Source organism: Notolepis coatsorum, assembly GCF_963971535.1.
Source record: "Notolepis coatsorum genome assembly, chromosome: 18".
Lineage (NCBI taxonomy): Eukaryota > Metazoa > Chordata > Actinopteri > Aulopiformes > Paralepididae > Notolepis > Notolepis coatsorum.
Window position 1 is genome coordinate 4,924,600 of NC_140182.1, and position 16,367 is coordinate 4,940,966.

Here is a 16,367-nt window from a genome sequence, read left to right on the forward strand (position 1 = left end):
CACACACACACACACCTACACAACGTGCCAGGTGATACACACCTACAGCTACACACACACACACACACACACCTACACAACGTGCCAGGTGATACACACTTACAGCTACACACACACACACACACACACCTACACAACGTGCCAGGTGATACACACTTACAGCTACACACACACACACACACCTACACAACGTGCCAGGTGATACACACTTACAGCTACACACACACACACACACACACACCTACACAACGTGCCAGGTGATACACACTTACAGCTACACACACACACACACACCTACACAACGTGCCAGGTGATACACACTTACAGCTACACACACACACACACACACACACACCTACACAACGTGCCAGGTGATACACACCCACAGCTACACACACACACACACAACGTGCCAGGTAATACACACCTACAGCTACACACACACACACACAACGTGCCAGGTAATACACACCTACAGCTACACACACACACACACAACGTGCCAGGTAATACACACCTACAGCTACACACACACACACACAACGTGCCAGGTAATACACACCTACAGCTACACACACACACACACAACGTGCCAGGTAATACACACCTACAGCTACATACACACCTACACAACGTGCCAGGTAATACACACCTACACAACGTGCCAGGTAATACACACCTACACAACGTGCCAGGTAATACACACCTACACAACGTGCCAGGTAATACACACCTACACAACGTGCCAGGTAATACACACCTACACAACGTGCCAGGTAATACACACCTACACAACGTGCCAGGTAATACACACCTACACAACGTGCCAGGTAATACACACCTACACAACGTGCCAGGTAATACACACCTACACAACGTGCCAGGTAATACACACCTACACAACGTGCCAGGTAATACACACCTACACAACGTGCCAGGTAATACACACCTACACAACGTGCCAGGTAATACACACCTACACAACGTGCCAGGTGATACACACCTACACAACGTGCCAGGTAATACACACCTACAGCTACACACACACACACACAACGTGCCAGGTAATACACACCTACACAACGTGCCAGGTAATACACACCTACACAACGTGCCAGGTAATACACACCTACACAACGTGCCAGGTAATACACACTTACACAACGTGCCAGGTAATACACACCTACACAACGTGCCAGGTAATACACACCTACACAACGTGCCAGGTAATACACACCTACACAACGTGCCAGGTAATACACACCTACACAACGTGCCAGGTGATACACACCTACACAACGTGCCAGGTAATACACACCTACACAACGTGCCAGGTAATACACACCTACACAACGTGCCAGGTAATACACACCTACACAACGTGCCAGGTAATACACACCTACACAACGTGCCAGGTAATACACACCTACAGCCAGGGGCATAGCTGGGGTAGGGGAGCTTAGGATGATTCCAAGGGCCCAGCACTGGGGGGGGGGCCCAGAATTATTTTTTGATCACTCAGGTGTATTATTGATGCTCTCATTGATACTATGTTTGTTTCTGAAGTGTGTGTGTGTGTGTGTGTTCCAAGGGCCCAGAATTTTTTTTTGATTTTTTTTACTAGACATCACTCGGGTGTATTATTGATGCTCTCATTGATACTGTGTGTGTGTGTGTGTGTGTGTGTGTGTGTGTGTGTGTGTGTGTGTGTGTGTGTGTGTGTGTGTGTGTGTGTGAGATATATATAGAGAGAGGGGGGGCTTTGGTAGACTATTGCATTGGTCCATTCATTGAAGATGAACGCAATGCGACATCCTTTACTAGGCTCACCCACCAACAGTGCAGGTGCTGAACTGCTGATCCGAATGTATAGGTAAAAACCATATTATGCGTTTTCATCAATAAATAAATGGCCAAAAAAATTTGCATTCACTTGGGGCCTACAAATACATTCTTTCATGGGGCCCAGAATCTACAGCTACGCCCCTGCCTACAGCTACACACACACATACACAACGTGCCAGGTAATACACACCTACTGTACATATCCCTTACCTACTCTTACTAGTTAAGCTGCTGGCCAGTATGACTTACTACCATAGTGTCTTTACACCTGTATATAATATTAATACTACAACTCTTCTTTTTTTGGATCCACTTTTCTCCCCATTTTTCAATTTTTCTCCCATCCCAATTTCGTAGTTTTTCTCCCATCCCAATTTCGTAGTATCCAATTCTTCCCTCCCCTGTCTCGAACGCTGCTAGACCATGCCTCCCACTGGTCGGCTGTAGTGAGGATAGAAGCCTTGCATCACGTGTCCCCCCCCCTCCGGTACACGAGGAGGCAGCCTGTCGCATCTTTTCACCGCAGCAGCTCGGACTCTCAGTGGCGAGGAGGAGTAACGCGCGGGAGGCTCACGCTGCCCCCCCCGCTACTTCCTGTTTCCGCCGCACCGGCGTCACCCAACCGCGACCTGTAGGAGTCGCTGTCCACAACGCCCGATTAATACTACAACTCTGTACATAGATCTGATTAGCTGATTACTCGGTAGTACTAATTTATATATTTATACCTAGTTTAATCACCTGTACACATTGTATATTACTACTATTGCACTTTACTGTTACATTTGCACTCTGGTTTGACGCTTGATGCGTGGCGACAATACGCGTGAATGTAACGTGGTGTTGGTGTGTGTCCGGTGTGGTCAGGAGTGGACGGCCTGTCCGTAGACCTGACCACCACAGTGGACATCAGGGACCAGACCAACAAGGAGCTGGCCATGCGGCTGGTGACCGACATCCAGAACGGGGACGTTTTCTACACCGACCTCAACGGCTTCCAGGTGAGTCGACTGCCGGGCAGTATAGGGCTGAGCGGTTGATCGATTTTAAATGGAAATCGCGATTAGAAATGATTCAATTAGCAAATGGCGACAAAAAAAAATATCCCTTTTTTCTTTTTTTTTTATTATTCTTTTTTTTTTTAACCAGGAAGTCCCATTGAGATACACGATCTCCTTTGCAAGTTGTTGTTATTGTTGTAGGAACGGTTTGGGAGAGGGAGGTGTGTTGTGAAGTTTAGACTTCAGAGAGGGAGAGTAAAGTACAGAAAAAAGGTACCGTTGGGGACCGGTATCGATTCCCAGGTAAAAAGAAACATTTTCAGGCTCGGTGTCCCGAACAGACCCACCGCATAGGCCAGATGCAAGTCGCATTTTACAATAAACCTCTGTGGGGCTGTAAAAAAAAAAAAAATCGCAAATTTAATCGCAATATCTGTCAGAAAAATCGCAATTAGATTATTTCCCAAAATGGTGCAGCCCTACCGGGCAGTGGAGAGAACCAAGCTCCATCACAGGATGGTTTTTAGGATGAACCGTTGTGGATAGGGATGTTGTCCCGATCGCATTTTCTTTGCTCCCGATCATGTGATTTTTGAGTATCTGCCGATATCGATATTTTTCCCGATCCAATCTTTCGGCAAGGCATTAACGTCTTCCACCCGTGCACTCCGTCGGCGGACCGCAAATGACATCACGTCATAAATCAATCTGTCTAGACTGTCTGACAAAAGTATTGTTTTATTTTTCAAACGTATTCAAGTATAAACATCATAACGATGTCACAACAGCAGTTATAATGTATATTATCATCAATACGTTAGTTTAACAATAGGTTAAAGTGTTATTAGATAGATTTTCGTTTTAGTTTCGGTTTAGTTGTTTAGTTCGCGAAAGTCGACCATTTTGGAACATTTGAACGTCAGGACAGCTTTCGATGAGCGTTGGAATTTTTCCGAACGACACTTCCCAAAGGCCTCTATGGGGTTTCAAGCAAATTACTTCTGTATGCATTTTTTTTATATCTCTTATTACTCGCGATAATAAACCACAAAACGTAACGTTATTGGTATATATTGAAGCGCAGTTAGTTTCTCTTTCCTATTTTTAGCATGTAGCAACAATTAGATTTGAAATTAGTTTCAAAATGGTGCCACCCTGGCAAAAATAAAAAAAGCTACTGTACATACAGTAGATTTCATTATCTGTTCTTATGCACGCCTGGTGATACTAAATCCAAATTGAACTCGAGCATTTGAAATATAAGATTTGGCGCAATCCATAAATGTGTGCGAATTGGCTATAATAAGGTAATTTATATGCCTGCTATTCTATATTCTATAATAATATTTAAAATTGCATTGGTCCGGATGGGAGAATTCAGTACTGTATCTACAAAACCTTCTGTTTAATCATCTTCCCCCCCCCTTTTTTTGTACACATGATCTCAAGAAGGTGCTGAACGAGATCAGTGGCAGTTTTTCATGTCTGGTCATTTTTGTGTGTGTGTGTGTATTTATGTGTGTGTGTGTGTGTATTTCTCTGTGTGTGTGTGTCCTGTAGATGCAGGCCCGTCGCCACCTCCTGAAGCTCCCCCTGCAGGCCAACTTCTACCCCATGCCCAGCCAGGCCTACATCCAGGACGGCAGCCTGCGCCTCACCCTGCACACGGCCCAGAGCCTGGGGGTGACCAGCCTGGAGGACGGTGAGTGTCTCACTCTTCTTATCTCTCACACGGCCCAGAGCCTGGAGGACGGTGAGTGTCTCACTCTTCTTATCTCTCACCCTGCACACACGGCCCAGAGCCTGGAGGAGGGTGAGTGTCTCACTCTTATCTCACTCTTCTCTCTCACTTAGCGCCTCACATTTACATTTAGTCATTTAGCTGAAACGCTTGTATCCAAAGTGACTTTCTGTAAGTTCTGTAGGACAAGTCATCAGGAAGGGCACAACTCTATCAGCTGAGTAACAATGTTCATCAAAGTGTTGAGTGCTACAGTGTAGGTTAGTTTATTAGGACAAGTGCATGACGGTAAGGTTAGTTAGGGTTCTTTTTTTTTTAAATCTTTATTTCAGATATTGGTTGAAGAAGTGCATCTTTAGTCGACGGCGAAAGATTGGATGGGTTTCGGCTGCTGTCCTAACTGGGGTGGGTAGTTCGTTCCACCATTGTGGGGCAAGGACTGAGAAAAGGCGGCTTCTCCTTGATGACCCCCCAGGAGCTCGGATAGGAGTGGGTCTGAGGCGGCCAGAAGATGCAGAGCGTAGGGGTCTTGAGGGTGTGTAGTTAGAGACCATTGACCGGAGGTAGGCGGGAGCGGTTCCCTTCGCCGCACGGTATGCCAGGTCGAGGGCCTTGAAGCGGATTTGTGCGGCAATGGGGAGCCAGTGCAGGTCCCTGAGAAGTGGGGTGACATGGGCTTTATATTATAATTATATACCGTAGTTTACACTGTTCATTTGTCTCATATTCTTAATATTCAGAGTTAATTATATAGTTATAATTATATAGTTTACACACCCACGCTTTGCACCTACACACATCCAGGCAGACACTCACCAGTGCATAGTACTCACAGACATCTGAAGGACCGCAGTGGAAATAAGCTCTAAGCGTTCTTGCATTTTTATCCTTTTGATAATTGTGGGCCTCTATATGTATATATGTTGTTCATTATCAATAAAGATCTCTATCTATCTATTTATCTTTCTTATATTCAGAGTTAATTATATTGTTTACACTCTTTTATTTTTCTCATATTCAGGTTTTATTTTATTGACTATTTGTCTTTCTACTATTACCCTGTCTGTACCCCCCCCCCCCCCCATGCTGCTTTGATGCCCGAATTTCACCAAGGGGATCAATAAAGGAATAAATGATCTTATCAAATTTGAGGCTGAACTAGGCTGTTTGGTTGTTTTCGAGTTTATTTTCTACCTGCTTCAAAAAGGTGCTCAGAGAAGAAAATTATTCTAGAATATTGTTCTCCGCCATTGATCAGCTACTCAAAACGCCCCCCCCCCCCCCCCCCCCTTCACAGTCCTCTGCATCAAAGAACTTGCAATTCAAGAACTTGTGTTGTTCCTCAATAACAAAATAACAATCCGAGCCAGCATTACTTCTGACGCAAACACGGATAAAGTCTGTAAACCTTGTGAAAAGGGTGTAACCGTGGGAGAATTCACTGAGCTTTTATAAAAACGTTCATGGGAGTGTAACTTCTTGTATTGGCCCTATACCCACAGCACACTTTTTAAAGCTGGTGTTTCAAGTGATGTCCTAAAGATTATAATACATCTCGTCTAACGGGTATCTTGCATTCAAAACGGCTGTAAAGTAACTTCAAACTAAAGTGTTTTATGACCATCTAACGGGTCATAAAAGTCAGGTTTTAAACTGTGCGCGTCAACATTTCTATCGTTATTAGCTACATTGAATTTACCCTTTTTCTTATTCTCTGCATTGCTTTTATTCTGTCTATTTTATGCAAATGTCATGTCTATTTTACTGCTGTGACGCACTTTGGGCTGCAATCTTTATGACGAGTGCTATACAAACAACTGATTCATTTATTATTCTTATTTTCTTTTAGGTTTGTCTCACACCCCTGGTTCATTTATTATTATTATTATTATTATTTTTAGGTTTCACTCTACTCCTGGTTCATTTATTATTATTGATCAGGTTTGTCTCCGCCCCTGGTTCATTTCTCTCTCTCTCTCTCGCTCTCGCTCTCGATCTCCCTCTCCCTCTCCCTCTCTCTCTCTCTCTCTCTCTCTCTCTCTCTCTCCCCCCCCCCCCCCCCCCTCCAGGTCAGCTGGAGGTGATCATGGACCGGCGGCTGATGCAGGATGACAACCGGGGTCTGGGCCAGGGCCTGAAGGACAACAAGAGGACCGCCAACCGCTTCCGGCTGCTGCTGGAGAGGAGGGCCGTGGGCAACAAGGTCAGTCGGGCACGCAGCCCCCCCCCCCCCCCCCCCCCCCGCCTGGCAGGAAGGGAGTGACCGAGCCCAGCAGTTCCTGTCTCAAGTCTCCCCTCGGGGTCATTTTTGACAGATTATGTAAAAAGTACAGAATGTAAATCTGAACACATTTTGAAGGATCTCTAGTTATAAACCTCAAGTCTCGAGAGCAGAGAAAAACAAGAGTAAATCCAATCTAAAGTTTGTCAGTCGGATAATACTAGGCAGTCACAAAGTGTCTTTTTTTAAACAAAAGTCTTTACTATTTAGAGAGATATTATAACTGTTAGCTGTTACAGTAAATATTCAAACGGATAATATGAAAAGGCAAAAAAAGAAAAAAAAACATTTAATATATATTCTCGTGGTCTGACTTCCAGACGTCAGTCTCTCACCGCTGTGCCCGCTGTGCCCGCTGTGCCCGGCGGGCACACGTGATCCTGCTCTATTCTTCTTCTCCTTCGCTATGCCGCCGTAATTACACTACATCTAGTCCTGTGGCGGCGCTGAATGACGGCGGTTAACCCTTTCACTGCCACACAACAGAAGGTTAAAGGGGTTAACCTTCTGTAGTGTGGCAGTGAAAGGGTTAACCTGCCGTTGTTGTGTGTGGCAGTGGAATGTATTGTCGCAGTGAAAGGGTTAACCGTTTTGGTAGTGCGGCAGTGGAAGGGTTAAGCTCGGAGCTCATCAAGGTTGTTTGAATTTGAACGGGAAGTGTCTCGTTCCGTCATCCCGTGTTTATTAACGCCTTTCTCCATGTTTTTTTTTGTTACCCATCACCCCCCCCCCCCCCCCTCATCCGTCTCTGTGTCATCCTCTCCACCTTCTCTTTCGCCCCCTCTCTTCTCTCTCTCTCTCTCTCTCTCTCTCTCTCTTTCTCTTCTTCCACTCCATTACCCTCAGCATGACGGTTTCTTTGCCAAACTCTCCTCCTCATTTCGTTCTTTCCTCCCCCGATTCTTGAGAGGCGGAGCTCAAGAGGTAATGTCGTTGCCGTGGCAACAGTAAGGATGCTACTAGCTTAGCTTGCGTATGGTCTGTGCTGCTGTAGCCCCCCCCCCTCCTCCTCCCCGTTCCCCTCATCCCCTCCACCTCATAGCCGTATATATAGCCACAAACGGTCCATCTCTGCCACCGCTGCACTGTGTATTAAGCAACAAGTGATGCCATTCATCAAGTAAAATGGATACACACGCACCTTTTGGGGGGGCGGGGAAATGCAAGGCACTGCTCGCAAGTTTTCTCATCCTCCATCCTCACCGCTGAAACGGCTGATATCAGAACGGGATGATGATAGTTTTTTTTTGCCTCGAACCGGCTGTGATCCTCCATTCAAGACTTCATGTCCGTTGTCATTGAAAGACTGCGACCGCTCTTGATGTGATTGGACTGTGACGTCGCACCCCGTCACACTGCAGGCTGTGGCTGGGACGCGTTTCGAAAAGAAAAGAAAAATCCTTAAAAAAATTCAGTAGTACCGTTTCTTTGTTGACTAGAGTTAGTTTAGTTTGTAAGTAACTAGTGCAAGTAGCGGGTAGAGCCCTCCCCTTGTTGCGTAGTGTGATAATAAGCAAATGGAATAATTGACTAGTGTGCTTATTTAATATGAATGAATATTAAGTATTAGTAATTAATGGATGTCCTGGTAGTCCTGTCTTCTGACCCCTGACCTCTGACCCGCCTCTCTGCACCCCCGCCTCCAGATGACGGACAGCGGCGCCACCAGCTTCCCGTCCCTGCTCAGTCACATGACCAACTCCATCCTGAACCACGAGGTGCTGGCGCTGCCCGTTCTGCCCAAGAAGCGCGGCATCCCTCCCCTGCAGACCTTCGCTCCGCTCACCAGCGCGCTGCCCTGCGACTTCCACCTGATGAACCTGCGCAGCATCCAGAGTCAGGTGAGCGGACGTTCGGCACACATTAGGGCTGCAACGATTAGTCGATTATGAAAAATCGTCGACGAGAAATTGTTGCGTCGATTAGTCATAAAAAAATATATATATTATTATAAAAAAAATTTTGCACTACCTATCTTTGTGAAAGTGGCTTCTCAGCTCTCGTCCAGCTGAAGACTTCTTAGCTTAACATAACAGACCGACAGTAAGTTTGGGGGAACTAATGGGATAACTGGGGATGTTGTTTGGTCCTGACAAGAGTCTCAAAGCAACTCTGAGGTCATGCAGCTCAATGTCCAATCTGTTCCTCTGCTCTGTCTTCAGCTGGACCAGAGCTGAGAAGCCCCTTTCACAAAGATAGGTAGTGCAAAAAAAAAAGAAAACAAAAAAAAGTCTTATTTTTTTTTAATTTAAATTTTTTTATATAATTGTTTTTTGATTAGTCGACTAATCGAAAAAATAATCGACAGATTAGTCGACTACCAAAATAGTCATTAGTTGCAGCCCTAGTACACATGCACTCTTTAAATTCCCTAAGCTGTTTTATCTGGTAGACGGACACCAACGTGTGAAAGTGGGGGGGGGGGGGGGAGCCTGGTTGGAATTTTTATTACCCGTTACAAAAGGTGTTCCACAAGGGTCGATCTTGGGGCCCTGTTTTATTCACTATTTATTAGTGCTGTCAATCGATTAAAATATTTAACTCGATTAATCGCATGATTGTCCATAGTTAACTCGCGATTAATCGCAAATTAATATATTTTTTTCTCCACCTTAAACGGATCTTTTTCAAGTTCCAAGTTGTAATACTGTTATCAACATGCGAGTCAACAAATGCTTGCTTTATGCAGCCATTTAACACAAAAGGATGACCCTCATGCATTGCAAATTTGCATCAAATTCAAAACAGAGTGATGCACAAAATAACTTAAATAAGAAAATAATAATTTAAAACCATGAATAAAGTGTGCATGAAATAATAGGGGAAAGAAAATGTTAGGAACTTGTTACATTCACCCACACAAGGGCTGAGAACTCGCACACGCACACACGCACGCACGCACGCACGCACACACACACACACACACTTCAGAAACAAACATAGTATCAATGAGAGCATCGACAATAATACACCTGAGTGAAGTCTAGTAAAAAAAAAAGAAGAAATGTCTTTCTTAAAAGTGAATCGTGAGTTAAAAAAAATAGTGGCGTTAATAGAATCGGGCGATAACGCGTTAATACCGCGTTAACTTTGACAGCCTTACTATTTATATTAATGACATTATTTTATCCCAGAGTGGCTGTCGGCCGGGCTCATCTATATACGCGGATGATGCGATTATTTACTGCAATGCCGACTCTGTACAACTCGCTCTGCGAGATGAGCTCATTGGCCTTAAGCTTGTACTCGACGAAAGCCAAACTAAATGTACGGTGTTCTCTAGGGCCAGAGATATTGCTCAAAATAGTTTGCATATTTAGACTAGAAATGGGTCCGTCATAGAGAAGGTTACATAATATAAATATCTTGGAATCTGGCTAGATGAAACATTTTAATTTAAAATGCCATATATAGACGGCCTTGCTTGTAAATTGAGCCAAAAAATATTGGCGGCTTATACAGGAACAGAAGCGGTGTTCAACGCAGAAAGGGTTGTCGAAGTCTTTCTGTCGGTCCTGGATCATGGAGATGTGGTTTATAGAGGTGCTGCTTCATCCACTCTTAAGCCTTTGGATTCTGTCCATCATTCTGCTCTTAGATGTATCACTGGTGATTGATTGATTGATTGATTGATTGATTGCAAATTGTATTAACAGATTGCAGAATGGCTACAGTACAGTACAGCTCAATACACACAATTGTTAAGGGGATGCAGACCAGAGAAAGACTTTCGTCTTGTTTACATCAGGGTCCCCCATTTTCAATTCATCAGGACATTTATGACATACATGACATACAGATATACAGTACTGCTACATCTATACATTTATGACATACCAGATATACAAATGTACAGTACTGTTTAGGAGACAGAGTTTCTAATGGAGAGTATATACATTTGAGGGGGAAGAAACTGTACATTGGGGGGGGGGGGGTTTGGACATTTACCGGGGCCAGTTTCGAATTGCGGCCTCCCGTAGGTGCTCTTTGAGAGCGGTTTTGAAGGTAGGGATTCACATTCCTTTTTACGGCTGTGGGTAGGGGGCGTTCCACATTGATGTGGCATAATTGCTAAACGTGTTTAGTCCCTTGTTTGAGCCGAATCTGGGTTGGTAACATGACTGATATGATATTATGCACCACTGCAACCTATATGAGAAAGTGGGTTGGGTCTTCTCTGGCAAATAGGCAAAAATAAACATTGGTATCTATTTATCTCTTAAGGGCATTAGGAAAGCTACCTCCTTCTCTTCCATCGTTACTGGATTGGAACTATGGAGCCCAGCTCCAAACGAGCTTCAGCTTGTTTGATCGTGAGCTTCAGTCCATCGAATGGGACCCTACATGGTTTGAAAGCTTGCGTAACTAGTAGTAGCGGTGTTTAACGGTACACGTATCCGTACCGAACCGTTTCAGTACTGGACCTTTGGTTCAGTACGCGCTGTGTACCGAACAAATGCAGAACTTTTTTTTTGTGTGCAGAATTTAATTAAAAACTCCCAAGTTCACCCCTTCCCAAAATATATAATTGGCGCAAAGTACTGGGTGTTCGTTCAGCTGACACACAACACTGAGGGCGCTTACCTGTAATTTAGCATAGCCTCATAGTGTGGTGAACACACACACACACACACATACACACACACACTCTCTCTCTCTCAGTGCGTGAGGTGGAAGGAGCTGTCTCTCGGAGATCAAATTAATGATATGAAACGGGACCTGCATGGCGCTTTTTTCTCTATTCAATAACGTTTTACCCAGAGGGATGATTTACACATGATGCTAAAACAGTAGCAGAAGTATTTCCAACCGGGGCTTGAGGTGCTCAGAGTGCAAACCACTGTCTCCTGGTTGTTATTATTATTATTGTTCATTATTACTCGCACGTTGTTCAGCTCAATGACGTCTCGTGTCTCCTATCAGTCATGCAGCGCATTCAGGCCGATGCCCACCGGGGGCGGTTTCTTTTCCACAATAAAATATATATAGTCAATTATTAATTTGAATATAGAATATTCATTGACAGCCCTACTTAACAGTAACTGCACCCTACATAACCCCTGAGTGGAACATGGAAAGCCAAACTTTCCCCACACTGTACGAAAAACCCGTACCGAACCGTGACTTCAAAACCGAGGTGCGTACCGAACCGTGGTTTCTGTGTACCGTTACACCCCTACTAACTAGCAGACTAAGGTAGACCACCCAAATCTGTGTTTTTATTTAACTGTACCTCCCGGAGTATGAAGCTAATTGTTTCAGCATTTTCTATTCACTTACATGAAACGGTTAGCATTAGCTTTGCTATATTATAATTTTGAGCTGCCTATATGTGGTGGACCCCAGTCTGCTCGTTAGCTTATCGGTAGCTTTCAAACCAGGGCAGGCTCATTTGAATTCTCAATCTAGCTACTTCTAAGAAGCAAAGAAAACTGCAGGGCAGGGAAGACGATTGGAAGTTTTGTGGACATCTCCTACGTCAATCATCTTTCTAAATATAACTTTTCTTTTTACCCGTGAAAGTGGAACAAGTACAGCTTAATCATTTATATGTGACCATATTTTACCTCTATCTCACTACAATAACTAAAAGGGAAGAAAGAAATGCATAAACCAACCCAAACCAAACAACTCGGCTACAGAGGTACCAGCATACTTAATAGATCAAGTTAGGAAGGACTGATTATAATAATAAAATAATAAACGGGCCAGAGATTTGTTTCTCGGTCTGCAGGGATGGTTGGTATTTTCCCCCCAATTGAAAAGGAAGGTGTTTTTTTTATTTATTTTTTGATATTTCCTAGATGGTAATATATATCCTTCTTCTTGCCAAGAGTGTTGTCAAGGCAATTGATTTACTTTAAATAAATGTAAAGTGCATTGCAAGGGTTCTGATGGCACGTCAAATATGGCTAGCAGTGGGTATGGTTGTAGTGGAATATATAAAACAGATCATGTATCACTGAAGAGATGCATTGTTGCCGTTGTGGACAGAATCAATACATACGTGAGAGATGTGCTCGGGGCACATTTTGGATCAGACAGATATTTTACAGCCAGTCTGACTTACTAAGGTGGACTCTGTACCACTTTCAACTGAAGTAAAGTGAGCCGCGCACGTGAGGAAGATGAAACATTTGGACCATCTTTCCACCAATCATCTTTTGACTTTACTCTGTCATTTGTCATTAGTCAAATACGTAATTTAGATTAGATTCAAATGTTTTGTCATCATATTACAGCACAAGTACAGTACAACAAAATGATGGTTTGGCATCCAACCAGAGTGCAAATGTAACATGTAATGTGAAACGGATAAGAGTATTTTCTTTCCTATTTGACTAACTGGATTGGATGAGTAGCGAGATTGAGATCGAGGAAGAGAAGACTAAGGCAGATGGAGTGGATGATCAACATGACGCAGCTATGTAACCAGTCATTTATTGTATGAATAATAGCTCCCCAATAATAGTACAGGAAATTAGGATGAGCAAGACCTTCTTCAGTCAATTTATTTTAAACTGTAGAATGGTTTTTGCTAATTCTAGGACTTGTATTACCCCAAATAACAGCTGATACAAGTTGGTCTATAGTTTTGAATAACTTTAGGTAAGAAGATTAGAAGACAATGGAATGTGGACAAAATTCTTTGGGAGGATAGCCATTTTGTGGATGGCCAAGATTAAATTTTTTTTTGTCAACTTGTAGCCAGAAAAAATAAATCTTTAGGATTGCGTCGGTGGCCGGAATAGTGCTTTGGATCTTCTCTATAAATAAAAGGTTGTCGGCGTATAGCGAAATCTTATATTCCATACCATGTCGGGTAATGTCCCGTATCCTGGGTGATGTTTTAAGACCAATAAAGGTTAAATTAAGCAAAGAGGAGACAATGGACTTCCTTGGTATGTCCCTCTGGCGAGTGTGATGATAACAATAATAATACATCAATTTTGTATAGCGCTTTTCCGAAGGCTCAAAGACACTTTACAGAGCAAAATAAACAATACAGTTTTAGTAGAAAAAATGTAAATATAAAAATTATATAAAAGGTGAGAGAGGAAGGATGAGTTTGTATTTACACAGGCTGATGTGAATATAGCAGTTTAATCCAAAGGTATGTCCAAAACTAAATCGTTGTAAAGCTGAGAAAAGGTAAGGCCACTTCCATAAACGCTGACAAAGACACAGGGACCTTTTCGATCTTTGGAACGATCCCGTAAATGGATCATGGAAAATTTTTAGATCCCCTCCAAAAGAAAATTATGGATGTTTAAATCTGGAGGACAAGATATGACATTGGATAAACGTTGACTAATGCAACTGAAGTTTGAAACAAGGTTCCCGTCACAATGATGCATCTTCCATTCCACACAAAAAAACACTGTATACACTGTACTGTACTCTCTTCCTTCCATATATGAACTACTGTGCGGAGGTGTGGGGTAATACCTACAAAAGTCACTCTACAGCCAATATGCACCATGCAAAAAAAAAAAAGCAATAAGAATAGTAAAACATGTAGGATATTATGAACACACCAATAACTTATTAATAAAGCTACAAACATTGAAATGTATGGACCTAGTTGATTTAAAAACTGCCCTCATTGTATACAAAGCCAGATATAAACTAATCCCAGGGGGCATACTAGCGTCATGTCCAAGGGGTGTACTTGTACATCAAGCTGCCTCACGCTACGGAAACAGGAGATGGGCTCCTGCCCCATGTGCCGTTACGGCTCGAGAACCATTGGTTCTCAAAGGCAAACTTCAGGCGACATTCAAAGATGGTTCAGAGACTGGGAAGGAGAATATAACTTAAGAGGGAGAGGGCATCTTAAACAACCAATGGCACACACTACGCTGAAAAGCATGTGCATGTCCGTTTGTGGAGTGAAGTTGTGGAATAATTTACCTGAATACATCAAACTGAGTAAACATGTGGCACAATTTAAAAAGCAGCTTAAAAAATACACATTCGAGAAATACAGAAATGAGTAATGCGGATAAACAAAGTTATGTTATTGTGTTATGTAGTGTTGTACTGTATTTACTGCTGTCGAGCGAATCAAGTTTTTTCTTTTTATGATTGTTGTGTTTGACGGCGCTAGATACTGTGATTTGTTTGGAGGAATATGGAGAATACATGTTCAAAAATAAACTTTTTTTATTCATTCGGGTCTGATTTTATATCCAAGGCTGGAAATAGAATTTCCATAGATAAAGGCAAATTCCTCCACTTCTCTCGTCGGGTGTTTTTTTAATATTAAGAAGGAATGAAATATGGGGAGGCTGGGTGGCGCAGCGGACATTGCGCTCGTCACCAATGCAAGAGACACCGGGTTCGACTTTGAATCCGGCTGTCGGCGTTGCCTCCGGCTTGGGCCGGCCGTCATACTAACTCAATTGGCAGAGTTAGCGGGTGGAAGTCGATGGGTGGTAATCTGGACTTTGTGGACAGCGACTCCTACAGGTCGGTTGGGGGGACGCCTGCACAGCAGAGACGGGAAATGGCGGGGGTAGTGTGAGCCTCCCACACGTTACACCTCGCCAATGAGAGTCCGCGTTGGCAGGTGAAAAGATGTGACAGGCTGCCTCCTCGTGTATCGGAGGGGACACGTGATGCAAGGCTTCTATCCTCCCTACAACCGGCCAGTGGGGGGGCATATGCGAGCAACGTTCAAGACAGGGGAGGGGAGAATTGGCACAGCGAAATCGGGATGGGAGAAAAATAGAAAAAAAGAGGAGAAAAGGTGGATAAAAAAAAAAGAAGGAATGAAATATCTAATTTGAAGGGGTGCATGATCAGAAGTTGTTATGGCCAGATAATCCACTGATGCAACAGAGCAGATATTTTATTTTATCTCCTAATGAAAAATAATCTATATGAGAAAAGGCATAAACGTTGACTAATACAACTGGAGTTTGAAATGAGGTTTCTGTCACAATGATGTATCTTCCATTTGGGTCTGATTTGATATCCAAGGCTCTAAATTACATTATTGTTATTCAATATTGCTAATATATTAGCTCTAGTATTAAAGTCTGAGTGGATGATTTGGCGAATCCATGTGTTAAATGGGTTTCCTGTAAAAAAAAATATGATATCTGCTTTTAAGGCTTTAATATGATTGAACACTGCAGCGTTTTACTCGACTGTTCAATCCGCGTACACTTACAGCACATTCCAGCTAAGCATCCTAACGGAGCCATATAAACGTTATTCCAATCAGAGTTTAGGTCCCTGGTGCCACACGTATTATGAAAAACTCCATTTTAAAGTAGAAATAATCCTGCCGAGTCTGATAGTCAGCAATGCCTACATTAGTATGAACGGAACAGAAATATATAACACAACCTGTTTACCATAAAAGGAAAAGATACACATTTGAAGTTGAAGATCAAGTGCTAAAAATGAACTGATTTGTAAAACAATTGTTAGGAGATTTTTATTAAACATCAACTTATCTACTTTTGTACCAACACATTTAATACCTTTG

The 16,367-nt window shown here is 43.0% G+C and overlaps 1 protein-coding gene across 1 annotated transcript in view; it reads left to right on the forward strand.

Moving 5' to 3' along the window:
- Positions 1-16,367, forward strand: part of man2a2 (mannosidase, alpha, class 2A, member 2) — a 73,911-nt gene that overhangs the window by 45,855 nt on the left and 11,689 nt on the right. The window contains 4 exon segments of the mRNA XM_084334632.1: positions 2,713-2,846; positions 4,407-4,548; positions 6,657-6,790; positions 8,515-8,709. Of these exon segments, the coding sequence (XP_084190758.1) occupies positions 2,713-2,846; positions 4,407-4,548; positions 6,657-6,790; positions 8,515-8,709 (605 nt within the window).